The 18,970-nt window shown below is 37.2% G+C and overlaps 2 protein-coding genes and 1 long non-coding RNA gene across 4 annotated transcripts in view; 2 read left to right on the top strand and 1 right to left on the bottom strand.

The window, feature by feature from the left end:
* Window positions 1–6,258: 6,258 nt before the first annotated feature.
* LOC126916903 (uncharacterized) lies at window positions 6,259–8,772 on the bottom strand. The gene is made up of 2 exons (XR_007710815.1): window positions 8,743–8,772; window positions 6,259–6,955 (listed from the first exon to the last, which is right to left on the bottom strand). It is a non-coding gene; the product is annotated as an uncharacterized LOC126916903 (long non-coding RNA).
* The window catches only part of LOC126916883 (uncharacterized), a 193,689-nt gene continuing 181,655 nt past the window's right edge, over window positions 6,937–18,970 (top strand). For both annotated transcript variants that reach the window (XM_050723150.1, XM_050723149.1), the window contains exon 1: window positions 6,937–7,792. In XM_050723150.1, coding sequence (XP_050579107.1) covers window positions 7,388–7,792 — 405 coding nt within the window. In that variant the 5' untranslated portion in view covers window positions 6,937–7,387. The remainder of the gene's footprint in view (window positions 7,793–18,970) is intronic.
* LOC126916890 (uncharacterized) overlaps window positions 15,500–18,970 on the top strand; it is a 109,999-nt gene continuing 106,528 nt past the window's right edge. Inside the window, exons 1-3 of the mRNA XM_050723174.1 lie at window positions 15,500–16,112; window positions 17,057–17,097; window positions 18,134–18,437. Of these exons, the coding sequence (XP_050579131.1) occupies window positions 15,873–16,112; window positions 17,057–17,097; window positions 18,134–18,437 (585 nt within the window). The 5' untranslated portion in view covers window positions 15,500–15,872. The remainder of the gene's footprint in view (window positions 16,113–17,056; window positions 17,098–18,133; window positions 18,438–18,970) is intronic.

The following is an 18,970-nucleotide window of genomic DNA, read 5'->3' as shown; positions in this document are numbered from 1 at the left end:
GAAAAATAGGGATAGTGGTTTTTTTGTGATTCTATGCCTAATATTTCTGATGTTAGTTACTTCATGGCCGTGCTTTAACAGTTCGAACTTTAGTTCGTCTAGATCGGCTGAGTGGTGGATGTTGCGTAGCACCACACGAAATGGTCATTCTTGCTTGAGCTGGTAAGTGTGGAATTTGGAATTCAGGGTTTTTAATAACTTTGTTAATTTTCTATAGGCGTTTGGGTTGGTCGGCAGAATTTTTACACGGTTGTTGCTAATTTTCAATTTATATTCCTCCTTGCTGATATCTTTTTCGATAGTCTTCGTCATTGTCTGAATGTCAATGACATCATCAATGAAGAGTGGCGGGGAGGGGGAGCATTTGGGTATGTTGCGTATTTACCGCTTCGGTTATATTCATAGCGTCTTCTGTTGTCTCCAGTATCGCGAACCTGTTGTGGGTGGTCACTTGGCTAGCTGATGGGTTGATTTGACTCTTGTTCGCATTCGTCTTGAATGCTTCCAGCTTGCATCTCTTTGTGTGCGGATCGTTTGCAAAGAGGGATGTTTTGCCCCTTTGCCACTGGGGAGGAAGAGCGGCGCTGTTGTAACTTAACTCCGTAGAACCCGTTTGGGATGATTGGGCCATCATCTATCTAGTTAATTCAATATGAAATAACTAGTCGAGAGGCTGTGATTCGGGTCAGAGCTTAGCAGCGTTGGATATTTCACTAGCACGTTTGCGAACACATGGCTAGGGTTGTTAGATTCGCTTTCGACTGATGGGCGTCACGTGTTGTTTTGTGAATTTCAAAGGGCACTGGACACACGTCTGCACGCTTCGGCACTCACCAGCAAAGTCACTCACCAGAAGCAGTCACGCAAGGCAAGTCACACTGTCGAAGTCAAGAAGTCGAAGTCAAGCAGTCAAAGACTATTCATTCTGTCATTCGGTTGGCTTTGTTGATTCGATACATTCAAAGTCGGATCTGATGAATCGCTATGTCTATTACAACACGAAGCCCTTCATCTATCAGATTGTCAGTCAGAATCTGAGCAAGATCAAGGCAATCCTCCAACTCAGCGACGGCACTAAAGTGTGTGATTATACGAAATTGTTGGAAAATATATAAGTTATAACACTGTTAATCACGGAGTTATATCATTTCAACCACCCATAAAATCTTACCGGAAATCAGGGGATCGATCTACTCGCGGCGTCGATTGTTATAATCGTAACGGGAATTTACGACTCCCGGTGACGTGTTTCCTGGCGATTCCGTCTCCCCGCGATTGGACGAATTTACACATATAGCGTTATTCCTCATAACGTAATACTATATAACGTTATACGTTATATCGTAATAATATATAACGTTACACGTTGTATAGTAATAATATGTAACGTTATACGTTATAACGTAATAATACATAACGTTACACGCTGTATAGTAATAGTATATATCGTTATACGTTATATCGTAATACTATATAACGTGATACGTTCTAACGTAATACTATATAACGTTATACGTTATATAGTAATAGTATGTAACGTTATACGTTATAACGTAATACTATATAACGTTATACGTTGTATAGTAATAGTATGTAACGTTATAGGTTCTAACGTAATACTACATAACGTTATACGTCATATCGTAATACTTTATAACGTTATACGTTATATCGTAATACTATATAACGTTACACGTTGTATAGTAATAGTATGTAACGTTATACGTTATATCGTAATAGTATTTAACGTTGTACGATATAACGTAATAGTATATAACGTCATAGGTTATAACGTAATACTGTATAACGTTATACGTTATAACGTAATACTATATAACGTAATACGTTATAACGTAACACTATATAACGTTATACGTTGTATAGTAATGGTATGTAACGTTATACGTTATAACGTAATACTATATAACGTTATACGTTATAACGTTACGTTATAACATTACGTATAATATATATATAATGTTACACGTTGTGCAGTAATAGTATATAACGTTATACGATATATCGTAATAGTGTCACGTCCCGCGTTCCGCACGTGACGCCACGAACCAATAACTTATGAATAATTAAACACGACCAATAATAATAAATTAATTAATAACTAACCAATCAAAATAAACAGAATTATACGATAGACAATCAAAATGAAATAAATGAATCAATAAGAAGAAACACTACAACCAATCAGCAATGACATATAAAATACAAATAAAATGAAATAATTAAATGAACCAATAAATAAAACAAGCCGCGATTCAAATGTATGAGATTTCTCTGCGAAAACACATGTATATACACACACGTGTATGCATATCTGTGTGTGTGACCTACTTCGTGAATCTGAATAATTGGTAATCTAATAAAATAAATAAAAGAAATAAAATATACTACACTACTTCAGCATTCTAATAAAAGTGAAAATTGTATACAAGATTGCTCTGCGAGACACACATATATAGATATACACATGCGTACGCGTATCTTTCGGAAAAATTCATTATATATATATATATATATATATATATATATATATATATATATATATATATATATATATATATACAATTAACATTGTCGTTATCGAACTCAATTTGTTACGAACTGTCGTCGCATTCGTGCAATTTATATTTAGCATAAATCGTACGCTTAATACAACCTTACGGTTATTAGCAAATTCCTTGTTAGCATATTCCTTATTAACAATTATTTCTAGAAACGAGATAACATTTGCTTGCCGAACTTATCAGGATATTTGTCTGTCGTTCGTTTGCGTTTATTAGCTGAGCGTAATTCTCGCAGTGGTAACGCTTCTCCGGGTTCTCCAGTTGCTGTGTATGATATCGTATAAAAGATAAATGCTTCGGTTAAGAGTAAATTTCGAAAGAAACTATTCGTTAATTTGCCAAGGATTCGTATTCTTCTAATTACACTTGCTAGCCAAGTGTAACTACCACAATCGATGCCAATAGCCCAAGTTCGATCGTAACAGGCGGATCGTTTCTAACTAATTTTACGTAGAACGTTCTGATCGATATTATCGTCGTCCCACTGAACCAGTTGTTCGCGTTTATCGCGTCGCGTCTTAAAATCGGGCAATTGTCTGGTTTGCATGATTCGTTCGACGAACGGTAACGCAGCTGTACGCACAGAAACCGATAAATCGGCTCTACAAACTGATTAGACCCCTCGTTTAGAAAGACGGTGTAAATGAACATAAACACGTTTGTACGCGAGAGCCCATAGAAAGGAAATTCCGCGTACACCGGCAGAAACGACTAGCTTAATTTCAACGACAGCATCGTTTCTGAGAATTGAGCATTCATCGTTAAACATCAAAGCGTTGGCTTTCAGAGATGTACAAGTTTCTGTATGTCACGGTGTACACGTCAAACGTTCCTTGATTCGATGAAATGCAGCCTCTACTTTGCTTGATTTGTCACGGATTAGTTGCACCGTGCAAGCACTTTATACTTAGACTTCAAAGTACCGAACATCGATAAAACACAACGCAGGTACGTGTTCTAAACGATGACACGAGCTTCCAAGTTTTCCAAGGAAAAATTGTTTCCCGCTGTTTGCGCGGTGGCTCGCGCTGCTATTCCAACGTTCGCAACGGAAAATTTTTTCCAAATGCGCATTACGCGACACTTTCCGAAAGTTTGTTAACGCTGTAACGAGACAGGAATCGCTGCGAGAATTATAACAGTGAAATTTGAAACGAAACCGACGATGCAGATGGAAATTACGTTATTCTGGACATTTACTTGCGAACGTAGTTTATTTAGTATTAGTGAAAAATTAGCACACGGTATGAACAATAGTTTTAAACGCACTATTAGTCTCAAAAACGATCTCGCTATTTACCGTGGCTTATCGACGTAGCGAACAAAATTGGTTTTTCCAATAATTCGATGATCTTTTTTCCGATACTTGTGTGATACATTTTCAAATCTGTTCCACATTTTGCACGTATAATAATAATAATCAGCATAGTTTTGTCTCGTTACAGCGCCAGTGAAATTTCGAAATTATTCGGTGCGATATACCCAATGGCTTGAGAAAGCGTTCCAACGTTTATCACGGAATGTTTTCACGAATGTGCGATGCGTGTCATGCGAGATATTTGGAAATTTCGCTGGCGCTGTAACGAGACGCGAGTATTGTATTGGAAAAATTTGAAATGGATCGGAAAATGTATATGGAAGTTGCAGGACCTTTCTCGAAAATTATCGACAGTTCAAATATCAGGTTGTACAACAAAAGAGTCTTTCGTTTTATAAGAAAATAATAGACGCACGACGTTTCTCGTTTCCTTTATTTTATCGAACTACGTACGTTCCATTTTGTTCTATTAAGGTAAAGACCACGACATTTGACAGATTAGCTGTCGTGTTTGTATAAAGATGCATTGTCGTAAAAGACATATTCGTAGAGGAAAGACACTTTTGGGGCAACCTAATATTTGGCTGAACCTGACAAAACTGTACGCTTGTAATAAATAAAAAAAAGCCTGCTACGCCCTTTCGATCATTTCAGGTCGAGTTATGTGTGGGTCGACCCAATTACGTTCTTACAACGTTAGAGAATACCTTCGTTTTGAAGAAAATGAAAAAAGATCGCACATTTTCGTTTCAATTTTCTTGATTAAACCTCTTCTCCCAACGTTACAAATATGTTTTATTATCGTTAAAATAGGGACAGACTCGAAAGTACAAAAATTGAAGAGTCGCAACTGATGTAACGAACATAATCACGATAGTCGTGTCTCGTTACAGCGTTAACGGGATTTCAAAATGTTTGGCATAATACGCGATCCTACGCAAAATTTCCGCCAGCTCAGTGAAGTTTCGGCTATCCGAGTCTCGTATTATACGATGTTTTTCCAGCTTTCTCCTAACTGCGCGTTTTTTTTTCGAAATTTTAACGCCGACACCGCGCGAACAAAGTAAATAGATTAATTGAACTTTTAATCGATCAAATAGTCAACTAAACTGAAACGCACGTACGATGTTAAGTTATCGAAATCAATTTTACGATTTTACCGTACGAACGCCGGTATCATCCGACCTTTCGGTATTTTCCGAGTTTTCTATTGTTCGTGTGATACGCGTCACCTCGGAACGATCAAGATTATTCGAACACTTTCGCAAGCCATAATAAGATTACAGAAAAAAGTACTTTGCTGTGAATACACGTTTCATCGGAGGAATCGAAATTTGTACAGGACGAAGTAGCGTCGTTCGAACGAAGCTGCGATAGACTTAAAGTTGGGCTGTACAATTTCTAGATTTATATTAATCCTATAGAACGAAAAGACCCAGAGCTCTATGAACGTTCTAAGAGAACGGATCTCCTTCGGCGTAAATGGCGCTCCTTATCGGCGAACGGCTACAATATCCTAAATCTTTCTTTTCGACGGTTTCCACGTCGATCGAGAGAAACTATTCGTCGAAATGGACTATCCGTGGCTGATCTATTACGGTAGAAAGTGAAAAAGAACGTAAACGAAGGAAATGGCCGACATAAAGGACGATAACTGTTAATTTAAACGTAATAGAACGAAAGAATACGACGTATTCGTTAAAGGATATTTAAGACAATTTAAATTAAAATCGATTTTCACACGACGTTCTTCGATTTTTTCCAGAACCAGATTATATCTATGATAACGTTTCAATAATATCGTTTTATGCAAAAGAAAGCCAATTATATGGTTGAAAGAAGAAATTTGGATCAACGTATGGATATCCTTCTATTTCGTTGCACGAGTTGCGAATAACCTGTCGAATAATGATAAAGATAGAAACGAATATGACAAAGGCATAACGAAGGAACTAATATTCAGAATTTCGTGCGTTTAATTCCTCGAAAATTGCACTTTTAAACGCATCGGTCTCGCAGTTCAACCTGCCGGGAACAAAGAATTTTATCGGAAACATCGTTCTAACATTCCAATTTTACAAACGTTTCGCTCTGCTTCGTTAAAAGCTGCGCGTATTTGGTAGATAGAAAATTATGCACATACGTTAAAACGTATAACGCGCAACAGGCAAGGATATACGCGTTCGCGCTACAAACGCGTTAAAAGCGAAAAATATCGCTGAAATTATTTTCCCATAATAAAGAAATCGTCGGGCCTCTTACGAATACAAAAGATAATTCGTTAAGATTATAGTGTCTATTAATTTTACCATAACGAGTTTAACAGAGCTTTCGAAACTAAAAGCTTTATCACAGACGATAAACCCTTTGAGTGCTGAATACTCACGGCCTATGCCGTCCGTACGGACGGCGCGTGTCTAGCGCTGACGATCGCTGTAGACGGAATACTTTTTCGTTAGACTGAACTCTGTTGATTAACTATTCAAAGCGCAAATCGTAATAAGTTATGGTAGTTTAAATGATTAAAATGAAAGAGATTAAATGATTCAGGAGCGTTATTTTTTAGTTATTTTTAATTATTTATTATAAACATTGAAATTTACAGTTAACTAGAATTTGGGTAATAAACTAGAAAACTAAATTTAGTAAATATGTAAAATCCCTAGAGTTCATGTAGGATAGGGATTCTTTTTGTTTTACGGGTAGCACGACAGGCTGTGTTTAACGGAGAGATCGATCTTCCTTTGTTGCACGGACGAGCAGTTGAAGAAGTACGTGTTCCCCAGACGGACGGATAGAGAGTTACATTAGAGAGACAGACAAGGTTATAGAATAGTTGTTTAAGATTGTAAAGACTGAAGATTTAAGATTTAAAGACTGAAGAAGAAAGGTCGATAGCTCAGGACGTTGAAAATCGATTCTCGATTTTCAGGTAAACATTGCACCAAAGACTTATAATTTCCCGTTTAGATAATCATCGTTATTGATTGTTATAGACGCATATTAATTGTTGTTCATTTTTGTATTTTATCAAATCATTTCATAATAAAAAAAACTCGATTTTCAGACTTCAGAATCGATCCCTGAATTATCCCATTATTGAACCTTATAAATCGATTTTCGCCACGTCATGCCGCTGAGAGTTAACCTACGCGTCGTCATGACCGAGAACGCGAAAGGGGAGAAGATAGAGAGTATAGAATCTATCAGAAGACCAGAAGACGAAATGTGCTATATTTTCCCCCCGGAATAACAAGAAAGAAAGTACCATCAACAATTATTCAGTTTACCAACAGTGAAAAAGACCGCAAACAGTCTAACCAAGGTAGGCCAATATAGAAATATTAAACTCACAATAGACGATGAGACAGCAGCACTGTATACCGATACGGATTCAAACTTCGTATTCCGAGACATTGTCTTAGAGGAAGCAGAAATAACCTCCACAAGAAAAACAAAGACGGAAATCGAGAAACTCAACCTGGACATGGAAAAACTTCTAGAGACCCTTCAAAGACGAGATAAGAGGAAAATAGAGGAAATAAACTTCAATATAGAACGATTTGAAGGAACTCAGAAAGCCACAAACTGGATATCAGAGTATGAAGAGGAATGCAAAAAATACAAAATAAAAAGCGATGAGGAAAAAGTCAAAGGTTTGAGAAAGTACCTAGGAAAAACAGCAAAAAGGTGGTACCAAACAAATCTACTGAAAGCTGGAGGACACAACTGGGAAGATTGGAAAGAAGCGTTTCTCAAAGCCTTTAAGAATAAAGGTTGGCCGGCAATACGATATGCTTACAACTTTAAATACCTTTCAGGTTCATTCGTAGAATATGCAATAGAGAAAGAACGACTAATATTGGAAGTAAAAAGGGAAATGGATGAAGAGGTGAGGATACACCTGATTGTCATTGGATTACCTATCGAAGTCCAGGACAGAATCGAAAGGGAAAATATACAGACAACAAATGACCTAATAGGAATATATTTAAATATATTATGCAAACGTTGGACAACGTTATGTTTTGTTAAGCTAACAGGATACACTAAAAGTACATTATCAAGAAAGAGGATGTGGCCCATAAGCAAGTATGTTCTTCTAGATATGACCATCAGACAGTACCTGTGATGCGGTTATCCCGGAAGTACATTGCGGAGTCGGTAGAGAGCGTTTCCTGACCTCTCGCCAGGGAGACAATAGATGAGGATTTAAGGGTGTCGAATCGGGATCCATGCAACGCGGAAGCGACTCGTTCCTTCGCCCTTCCTCTTCCTCTTCGCCCGATGTGCTTTCCTCTATGACGATTTGAGGCTCGCCATAGTTTGCCACATTCACATTCGGGCTGTACCATTGTCTTCTCATCTTGATTTAGAAAACTCTCACTTGAACATAAATAAAACGTTTCTTCGTTGAAACCGTATCATAGTGGAGAACGATCGAACAGTACAAAAGAATGAATAAAAATAAGTCACATTTTTATTAATTTTCTTTTGTATCTAAAAACAAATCTGATAGATTCAAAGATACAAGATCTTCCGATCTTCCTTTATTGCACGGACGAGCAGTTGAAGAAGCACGTGTTCCCCAGACGGATGGACAGAGAGTTACATTAGAGAGACATACAAGGTTATAGAATAGTTGTTTGAGATTGTGAAGACTGAAGATTTAAGATTTAAAGACTGAAGAAGAAAGGTCGGTAGCTCAGGACGTTCAGGTAAACATTCCACCAAAGACTTATAATTTCCCGTTTAGATAATCATCGTTATTGATTGTTATAGACGCATATTAATTGTTGTTCATTTTTATATTTTATCAAATCATTTCATAATAAAAAAAACTCGATTTTCAGACTTCAGAATCGATCTCTGAATTATCGCATTATTGAACCTTATAAATATAACACGAGTTAATAATTTAGTTGTGTGTGAAAAATTCAGTGCTTGTGAAAAATTCAGTGTGTGAAAAATTAAAAAAAACCCATACATGCGTCCTTAGTCCATGCCGAGCACTTACAGAAAACGCATATATATGTCCTTAGTCCACACCGATAGCTTTCGCCAGACACCTATATGCGCCCACAGCACTCAAAGGGTTAAAACACTGTTCTTTGTATCATTTCCCTATTTATAGTTGCGATATCGGGAATAACTTTAAACCGTTTTAAACGTCGTTTACTCGATTAACTCGCGCGTAACGATATTTGTCGTGGAATCTCGCAAAGAACGTAAAGCACACGTAACGATTCATCGATAAATCGATTAACGACGTTGTTACGATTATCACGAACACACCCGTTAACGATATTTTTTCCATTTTCAGGTTGTTCGCGAACGAAAGGGAATCGTCTCGAGAAAGAAAAATCGCTTATAAGTATTTGAGCACATCGAACTTTCAACGCTCGGTAAGTATTCGTAAAATCCTACAAAAGTATTACAGCCATCTCGATCGTTTAATTCGATTAAAAACATTTTCGTTTTTAGAGAATTTATTCAACGGTAGTCGTTCGATGTACTAGGTTGTCCGAGAAGTTTCTTTCGTTTCATAAAATGATAATAGATGAGCAACAATTTCTGTTTTATATCATTTTATCGAATTAGGTGCGATCCATTTCTTTATAACTCTATTATTATGTTCGTGCATAATTCGATAAACTAATATAAAAGAAAGGACATCGCGCGTCTATTATTTCTTTATAAAACGAACACAACGTATTAAGTTGCCCGAAAAGTGTCTTTCTTTCGCAAAAAGAATTTTTACAACAGTGCACCTTCGTACAAACGTGAAAGTAAGTCTGTGAAATATCGCGGTGTTTATCTCAACAGAACAAAACGGATCGTACGTAATTCGACAAAATAATATAAAAGAAAGAACGTGCGTCTATTATTTCCTCATAAAACGAGAGAAACTTTTCGGACAACCTAATAGTAGCGGTACAGCAAGAATAACCTTTCAGAGGCGAATCGTATAGAACGGGTAAAAAGAAAAAATAGGAAACTAGGAAAGTAGAAAAAAGTCGGAGATTTCATGCGAAAACAGAGAAGCGCACTAGCGCGCGACGAGTTTTCCAAGCGTTTTATCTACGACAAATGCAAACACCATTTGGCTGAACATCTGACAGCACAGGCGGTATGACCCATGTTGAACCATGTTGATCGAAACGACGAAAGGTCACGCGTTAGCCTGCGTTGACAAAACGGTGCCACTTGAGTGGAATCATGCGATTTCTCTTACCGTATCGTCGTTTGATCCTTCCGTCGATTCTAATGGAAAATTGAAATTTCATTTCTGTTGCTTCTTAACAACACGACATAACGAGAAATCGAACGACTCGTTATTTCATTTCGCTCTATCTCCTCGTTTTATTTATACATCTTTCGAAAAGCTATCGTCGATAGCGTTTTTAAACAGTTAACCGCGTTTCATGAATTAAACACGTCGAGAAAAATGTTAATCTCAGTATGTTTCATCTGTCGTATAATATAAAACATTACCATTTACCATAAAAATTCCAAATTTTAGTAAGAAGCGCTAAGAATGTTATTTAGTGGTACGTTCGCTTTGTCAGTAAAACTGAAAAATTTGATTTGTTCCTTTGTTATATCGGTTATTCCCTGTACAACGTATTCCTTTTTATAAACTCAGTTGATTATTTTCACCGATATATCGGCTATGCCCGAATTGTTTACGCAATTTTGTCTGCTTGCAAATTGAGTGGATGTTTTACTGCGTGTGTCCGGTATTCCCCGATAACGATCGAAATATAATACAGAAAATATAATGCGATTCAGTTTTTTGGTCGAAGGTGTGTTGAATAAATTATCGAATATGCAATTCCACGAACACGAGCTTCGAAAGTTGCTCCACCATCTACGAGTTCAACCGTAAAACCTACGCTTCCTATCAAAAAACATTTCCCCAATTTTATACCAGTTATATCATTGATCGAATCCACTTCACGTTGCTGGTGTTAGATTTGCGAAGTGCCACTTTGTGCGATATTCTGTTTCGAGAAATACCACACTGGGAGGATCCACTGAATTTCTTCTATCTTTTCACATTTTTCTTGTTTACGAATTTTATTATTTTGTTACAATTTTAACATTTTATGTGGGAAATAATTCATTTTTTCGAAGAAAAATGTAAGCCATCGTCATTTTGGTTTAACGTCGTCGTAAAACTTATAACAGGAACACGTAACACATTTTCTTTGTGTTCGACGTGTATACTCGTCGTCGTTTATTTTTATTTGCATTTTATTCACGTTGACTTCTAAAACTAAATTCCACGGTTAACTGGTTAACAGTACATCGCGCTTCGTGAATATTTCAATTCACTCTTCTATGCTAAGGAATCGCACGAGTCATCTGATGCGTCATTCGTCTATCATCTAACACGGACGAAGAAAGGAAGAATTTCTCGAGATTTTACGCAGAACGAAAATTTGTTTTTCGATATACTCTACAATTTTGTTTTTCTCATAGAGATTATACGAGAAAGTAAAATGTACTATTGTTCGTTTTATTCCGTGCGATTCTCAACTTTTATAATCTCGCGTAACGTAACAAAGCATCGCAAAAAGAAATAAAAAGGTAGAAAAGTAAAAACTGAAAAATATGTTGCACGTAGAAATTTCTTACGATTTCTCTTCAAATTTTGAAAATTTGGATTCAAATTAACGCGATATAGTATCATTTACATGTACAGATTGATAACAAACTAACAGCAAACAAAGCAATGTTTATCGATGTTTTACGAAATTTATTTATTACACGACTTATATTTGTGTGACTTTTTCTTCGTAATTTCGTAATTGATTGTTATTCTGGGTGTTTAAATATTTTTCATTTTGTCCACAGTTTCCACTCGGTCGTATCTTCCTTTCGTTAACAAACTTTCTCGAGTTTGAGGAAAATATGAGAGAACCGTTACTTGATATGCAAGTTTCTTTCTTCGAACGTTAAAAGTTCGAAATTTTCTTAAAGCATCAGGAGTATTTTCATTTGTCGAAACGAGGACGAAATTGGGGTATAAAACTTGGCGAGCGCTGCAGCATCGAGAATTAATGATATTGTGCTTCAACTTAATTTATCGCCATGAAAATGCTGGTCTGCACTTAGTCGACCACGAACTTCTACTATTTCGGACTTTTTCCTCCTAATACTTTATATTGGGTTGGCAATTAAGTGGTTGCGGATTTTATCATTAGGTGGTACTGACAAAATCCGCAATCACTTAGTTGCCAACCCAATATTATCGTTCCACCTGAAACTTCTATTATTTAAAGCATCGTATTAAACCTTGTGTCCGAGTACAATGTTTCCAGTAATATTATACAGGTTGGTTGGTAACTGGTGGTACAAACGGAAAGGGGGTGATTCCACGCGAAAAAAGAAGTCGAAAATATAGAATAAAAATTTTTCGTTTGAGGCTTCGTTTTCGAGAAAATCGACTTTGAATTTTCGCTCGGTACGCGTGCACTTTATCACGTCTCGTTATAACGGACCTCACTGTAGATCGTTGTCTCGATGGATATTATCGCAGTTTAAGTTTGTTTTTGCCGTAACGGAAAATTAGGAATACATAATGGAATAACATGAAGTAATCATAAAGTTTATTATTACAAAAATTGCTGAAAGTGTTGCCCATTCTGTCGAACACATACTTCTGCTCTTCTAATTAAATTTCTATGAACACTTTCTAACGCATTCGTTTGTTTTAAAGTATGAAGGGCTACAATAATCTTTTCTTTCAATTGCTCGAAAATAAAACCTCGAACGAAAAATTTTTATTCTATATTTTCGACTTCTTTTTTCGCGTAGAATCACCCCCTTCCCGCTTGTACCACCAGTTACCAACCACCCTGTATATTGGGTTGTCCGGAAAATGTCTTTCTTTCAAAGAGACGTCTTTTTCAACGACGCATCTTTATACAAACATAAAACCTAATCTGTCGAACATTGTGATCTTTAGTTTGATAAAACAAAACGGATCATAGGTAATTCGATAAAATAATATAAAACGGAAAATGTGCATCCATTATTTCCTTATAGAACGAAAGAAACTTTTCGGACGACCTAATAGTTTCGTATTGCCATAAACGGAGAAAATTCGAACTTTCTAAGTAACGTAAACTAAAACACGAAATTCGTTAAAGTAAAATTGAGGAAAAATCAAATATTGTGCATAGTAACTTTCTAAATTTTTATGTACAATGTTCGTCGTAATAATATCAACGATAGAATATAATCAGAAGAGTACGCGTGCGATAAATTCGATCGTGCGTTTAAAAAGAAATAAATGAAAATTTCAATAAGAACGTAGTTGGCGATTTAATAGAATTTCAATAGAATTTCAATAATGGACAAGAATTTCGTTATTTGTCCGGTAACGTCGTTGTGTCCATTTTCGTAAAAGCCAGATTACGATTGCACGTTTTTCTCGATTCGAAGCTTCGTCGAGTTTAATCCGGCGACCGGTTTAGGCTACAGTATGTTTCAAATTTCCAGCCCTTTGTATGCAGAAAAATCATTCGGCCCGATGAACCGCGTGAAATGTAGAAGTTCACTGATTCAGCGAACGAAAATAAATCGCATGTAATATTAAATCGATATCGTCGACCTGAGGGCGAACTTTCTCTTTGGAATCTCGTATCTTGGACACGTCGAATCAAACTTTCGAAATTCGATATTTCCACCGATTCAATGCTACTCGTATGACTTTGATATTTGTCGATACACCCCGGTACACGTGTAACGACATTTGCGACTTCGACGCATGGAAAATCCGTCTCGTAAAATGTGCGCTAGCCTGTGCTGAACTGGTGAATGATTGCCACGTTAGAACGAAGTAGCTTCAATAAATAATTGATATGCAGCGACATAAAGAAAGTAGTGGCAAAGTAAAAATTTTAATGTAAATCTTTCGATGGATTCAAAGGCGTAATAAAAAAAAGGTAATAAAAAGATTTCGAAGCAGAACTAGATTATTTGAAATTCTCCGACGAAAATGCTACGATAGAAGGTCCTTTAGTGCGGAAATTACGTTACAGAATTTTTTCGAATGGAAAGAACACAATGTAGTTATTGATTTTGAAGAACGTTCCATAAAATATTGAGTTACTTAAGCTGCTTATATTTTGATTTTTGTAAATAAGCAAACGCGTATTGTTTATCATTTTATTGTTAACTTATTTATTCCATCTTTTCTATTATTCGTTATTTAATATTAAAAATTACACTTATTTTCTTAAAGTTGATTCATATAATTATCATGCTTTCCTTTATGAATTAATTGAATGTTAACGCGTCGCGTAATTTATAAGTATTAAGAAAAATCGTTTATTCGAGTACATTATTCACCTGGTGTAATGTCACTCAATTAAGAAGCACGAAAGAATATATTCTTGTTCGATTTATCACGAAAAATAAAATCTTGCACGTGTGTACAAGCTGTTGGTTTCATCCAAAAACTACGACGCATGGGATAGAGAAACAGATATATATGCAAATGCACGTAATATATAAGAGAAAAACGTATGTACGAGTCCATAAATCGAAGTACGAACTGAAAAGGGAAATTTAAATTTTATCGAAAATTCTACTTCTAATCGACGTCTGCGTAAGATACGAGGACTAGCTGTTGGCGAGATACGGAAGCAATTTGTAGGTTCGAAGGGGAATATCGAGAAACTGGTGGAATACGCGAAGCTGTCGCCAAATTTTAACGTCTAATAACTTCCAATGGCTGTCTGATATCCGCACGGTAACATTTCCAACGAAATAACGAGAGCGATTCGCAAAAGAAAATATCGACTCGCAACATTCGCTCTGGGCACGTGCTGCGTGAGCGCGTCTGCGTAATCCGTTTTTAACGGGCGAAAAAGTCAGTGTTATTGCTAAAGCGAACGTACTAGGAAAAAAGTAGCGAAGCGTAGAACTTTAAAAATAAAACAACATTTTTCCACGTTATATTCCTTCTGATATTTACGAAGCCTTCGTGTGCCAAAAGAATCTGACATTCTAATGTGACAATAAACAGGAAATCTTTTAAGCAAAAAGAAAAGAAAAATACATATATCTCGAGTTCTCATTGGGATTAGGGGCGTGTAACGAATCTTCATTTGGATTAACCATTGTTGTTATACGATATGGATGATATTTACTGGTACCGATATGATTACAGTACCGATATGGTACAGAGTTTGACAAGTAACCGTGGCAATTAGATACTCGAGATGCCAATGACAATGATCTTAGGTTCAATAACGAATCCACGGTCAAAGGGATAACAAATACGTCTTCTTCCAAAGTCTAAGTCGTACTGAGCTTACTTGTCCACAATTCAAGTGTAACTCAACTTACTTGTCTACGATATAAGTAGAACTCCCTCAGTCCAAATGGAACTGCACTTATATACTCGTCTCTGTACCCCTCGGGTCAACTATATTTTTAAGGAGATCTATACAATTACTCCATAGCTTTGTTAGGTAAAAACGTCCATGCCATGACCGTGGCTACGTTTAGCGACCAGTTGTGTCACTTCGAGCCCAAGCCTACTGTCATAAATCTCGGGTAAACATAGTCGGATTAAATTATAAACAACTACTTCTGAGTTTTATTATTTAAGTGCAGCTATAATAAAAAGTCTAGACTAAAGTATTGGGGGTCTTCCCAAAAATTCCAAAAGAAAGGCCCCGATGTCCTTTTATCTCCAACATGTATATAGGAGAAATAAAATAGTATAGTAATTTTTTAATTGCACACTAAATTAGTATTAAATTCCATACGATATTTTCAAAGATCTTGTATCTTTGAATCTATCAGATTTGTTTTTAGATACAAAAGAAAATTAATAAAAATGTGACTTATTTTTATTCATTCTTTTGTACTGTTCGATCGTTCTCCACTATGATACGGTTTCAACGAAGAAACGTTTTATTTATGTTCAAGTGAGAGTTTTCTAAATCAAGATGAGAAGACAATGGTACAGCCCGAATGTGAATGTGGCAAACTATGGCGAGCCTCAAATCGTCATAGAGGAAAGCACATCGGGCGAAGAGGAAGAGGAAGGGCGAAGGAACGAGTCGCCTCCGCGTTGCATGGATCCCGATTCGACACCCTTAAATCCTCATCTATTGTCTCCCTGGCGAGAGGTCAGGAAACGCTCTCTACCGACTCCGCAATGTACTTCCGGGATAACCGCATCACAGGTACTGTCTGATGGTCATATCTAGAAGAACATACTTGCTTACGGGCCACATCCCCTTTCTTGATAATGTATTTTTAGTGTATCCTGTTAGCTTAACAAAACATGACGTTGTCCAACGTTTGCATAATATATTTAAAGAAAAAGATTGATCGTACCTTCTGATCTGAAAAAATAGCTCTGTTTATACATTATACATTATACATGTGTATGGGAATTAACTAGTGTCTATATAGTTTCACACTGACAAAATAGTTTCGAGTTACTTGAAAATAGTTGCTTGATTCAAGCAACTGTACGCGTTAACAAAATAGCTTCAAGTTATTTGAAAATACTTGCTTCACTCAACTGCACACATTAATAAAATAGTTCCAACTTACTTGAAAATAGTTGCTTGATTCAAGCAACTGTACACGTTAACAAAATAGTTTCAAGTAACTTGAAATTAGTTGCTTGATTCAGGTAACTTGACCAGTCTGAATCATCATAAAAACTTGGAAGGATATTTCAAGCAAAATTACAGATTCACATTGGTAAAATAATAGGTTCACATTGACAAAATGGTTTCGAATTGCTTGAATTCAAATCGTTTGACGAAGCAACATGACTAATCTGAATAGTTTAATTGTCATCTTTATTCAAGACTCGCATAGTCAATCGAGCCATTCGGAAATCACATTGACCAACTCCAAAATTGAAAAGTAGAGAAAAGTAATTACAAGTATCGCAAGTGGTGAGACAATATGCGATAAAAGTGAAAAGATGAGCGTGGCGTTAAACTCTAAGGAACTAGAGGTTTTGTGAGAATCAATCGTGTACTTGGACGATGAAATTGCGAAATTATGAGATTGTCCAAAGATGAAGTTGGTCAATTTGACTTTCGCCAGGCTCGATCGTCACTACGACAGTTCTCGCGTAGCGAAACTATCTTTATGTTTGTGTGGACAGGTGAGACGAATGAGCGATCGTGGCGGAGAAGGATCAGGACTGTTACGCCGCGCAACACATCTGCAGTCCATCCCGCGCGGCGTGACAGCCAACGGTGTACGTGCCGTCCTTCGAACCTTCCATAGGCCTAAGGACCCACCATAAAGTGAAATCCTAACTGCATTGTTCGCACACATGGTTTGAGTCAATCTGACTGCCAGAAAAGACTTTCTAATTCCAGAAGTGTTTTCAGCTGGTTCTTTAGAAGGGTCCTTGGGTTTATTACGTGCTCTTAAGAATTGCGGAGAAAGCAGGTAGTGGCCTAACGAAAAAGGCGGAGATCTCCCTAACGGAAAATCCGAGTCTCCCCATAAACAATGTCGCCTAGGACCCAAGTTAGTAGGAGGCTTTTTCCTCCTATCTTCCTTCCCAACATTGGTCATAACCAATCAGCATCGCGGATCATTGCCCTCACTTTCCTAACTGAAAATGTAAGCAACGAATCCGCGTTCTTCGGTCAAAGGGCACACCCATACCGAGCTTTCCTCCGCATTCACATTAGAATAAAACTTTAGAGTTTGATCGTCTCTCACGGTGCCTAGAGTTCCTGCATTTCCTACAACTCTCACCGTTCCTACCTCTCTAAGAGTTTGATCGTCTCTCACGGTGTCTAGAGTTCCCATAATCCCTATAACTCTTACCGTTCCTATATCTTTCAGAGTTCCTTCATCATTTCTCAAGGTGCCTACACGGCCTAGAGTCTCCTAAGGCTCTCACATTATCCAGAACTCCGACAGTTCCTATAACTCTCAAGGGCCTAAAGCGCCTAAAGCTCTCCTTCTCTCATCCAAGACTAACCCTTCTCTCGTTATCTGTATCTTAATCAACGGCGTTACTACTTTGTGTGATTGTATAAAGTGTTGGAAATATACATTATTATAACTCAGTGACTACCAGTGTTATACCGCATCAACCACCCCGATTATCCTAACCGAAATACGGGGATCGAACTATTCGTGGCGTCGATTATTCTAATCGTAACGGGAATTTACGACTCCCGTTGACGCGTATTCTAACGACCGCGTTTCCCCGCGATAGCTCGAAAATACAAGGACCATCGCCGAGGGAAGCTACTTTCCTGTCCACCCTCTCTCAAACATCGGCTCCTCAGCTAGGTGGCCGAAGACATTCGGTCGTTACGATTGAAAGAGTGTCACCGACTTTGTTTGGCCGTAATCGTCGCGAATCAATCGCCGGTTTTCCTTTTGGAGTCGTGACCAGAATATTGCCGAGTCGTCGAGACCCAGAGTCTAGAATGTCCGCACCACCGAGCGGTAGAGGAAGTACGCACAATCTTCAGTTGGACATTATGGACGACATCGCAGACCTAAAAGCGAGGAAGGTAAGGATCTTTCGTTTATTTTAGTCGCTCTATCTCCGCTAGTTTGCAGACTAAGAAAAACCGAGTTTAAAGTTGACGAACTTCTATACGATCGTGCGAAAGAACCAAATATTCGTTGCTCTCCAGGTATACAATTTTCATCATATTATTTATTATTTTATTCTTTGTAACTTATAATTATTTACACATCATATCGTTCTTTATAACAATGTACGCATACGTGGATTCATCAATTACTTTTTTTTTCTTCTTTTTTAGATGGAGTTAGAACAATTATTAATTAGGCGAAAATTAACAGTTAAAATTACGGACGAATCGAGTCGCTATGGTTTTCATTCCTTGTTCGTCAGGAGCCTCGCTAAGGAAGCACGTCTTCGTCGGTGAAGCTTATAGCATGGTCGCGAAGAAGCTTATTTTTCAATTGGAATCATAAATTATTAAGCAATAACATAGAAATTTGCTTCATCCCGCGCTCAATCGCTAGGGACGTGTCGTAAACTCGGTATCTCCGCAGGGTAATTTGGAATTATATT

The sequence above is a fragment of the Bombus affinis genome, chromosome 5 (assembly GCF_024516045.1).
Source record: "Bombus affinis isolate iyBomAffi1 chromosome 5, iyBomAffi1.2, whole genome shotgun sequence".
In the NCBI taxonomy this organism is placed as follows: domain Eukaryota; kingdom Metazoa; phylum Arthropoda; class Insecta; order Hymenoptera; family Apidae; genus Bombus; species Bombus affinis.
The sequence above is the reverse complement of the archived record's forward strand: the minus strand, read 5'-3'. Positions and strand labels throughout refer to the sequence as shown.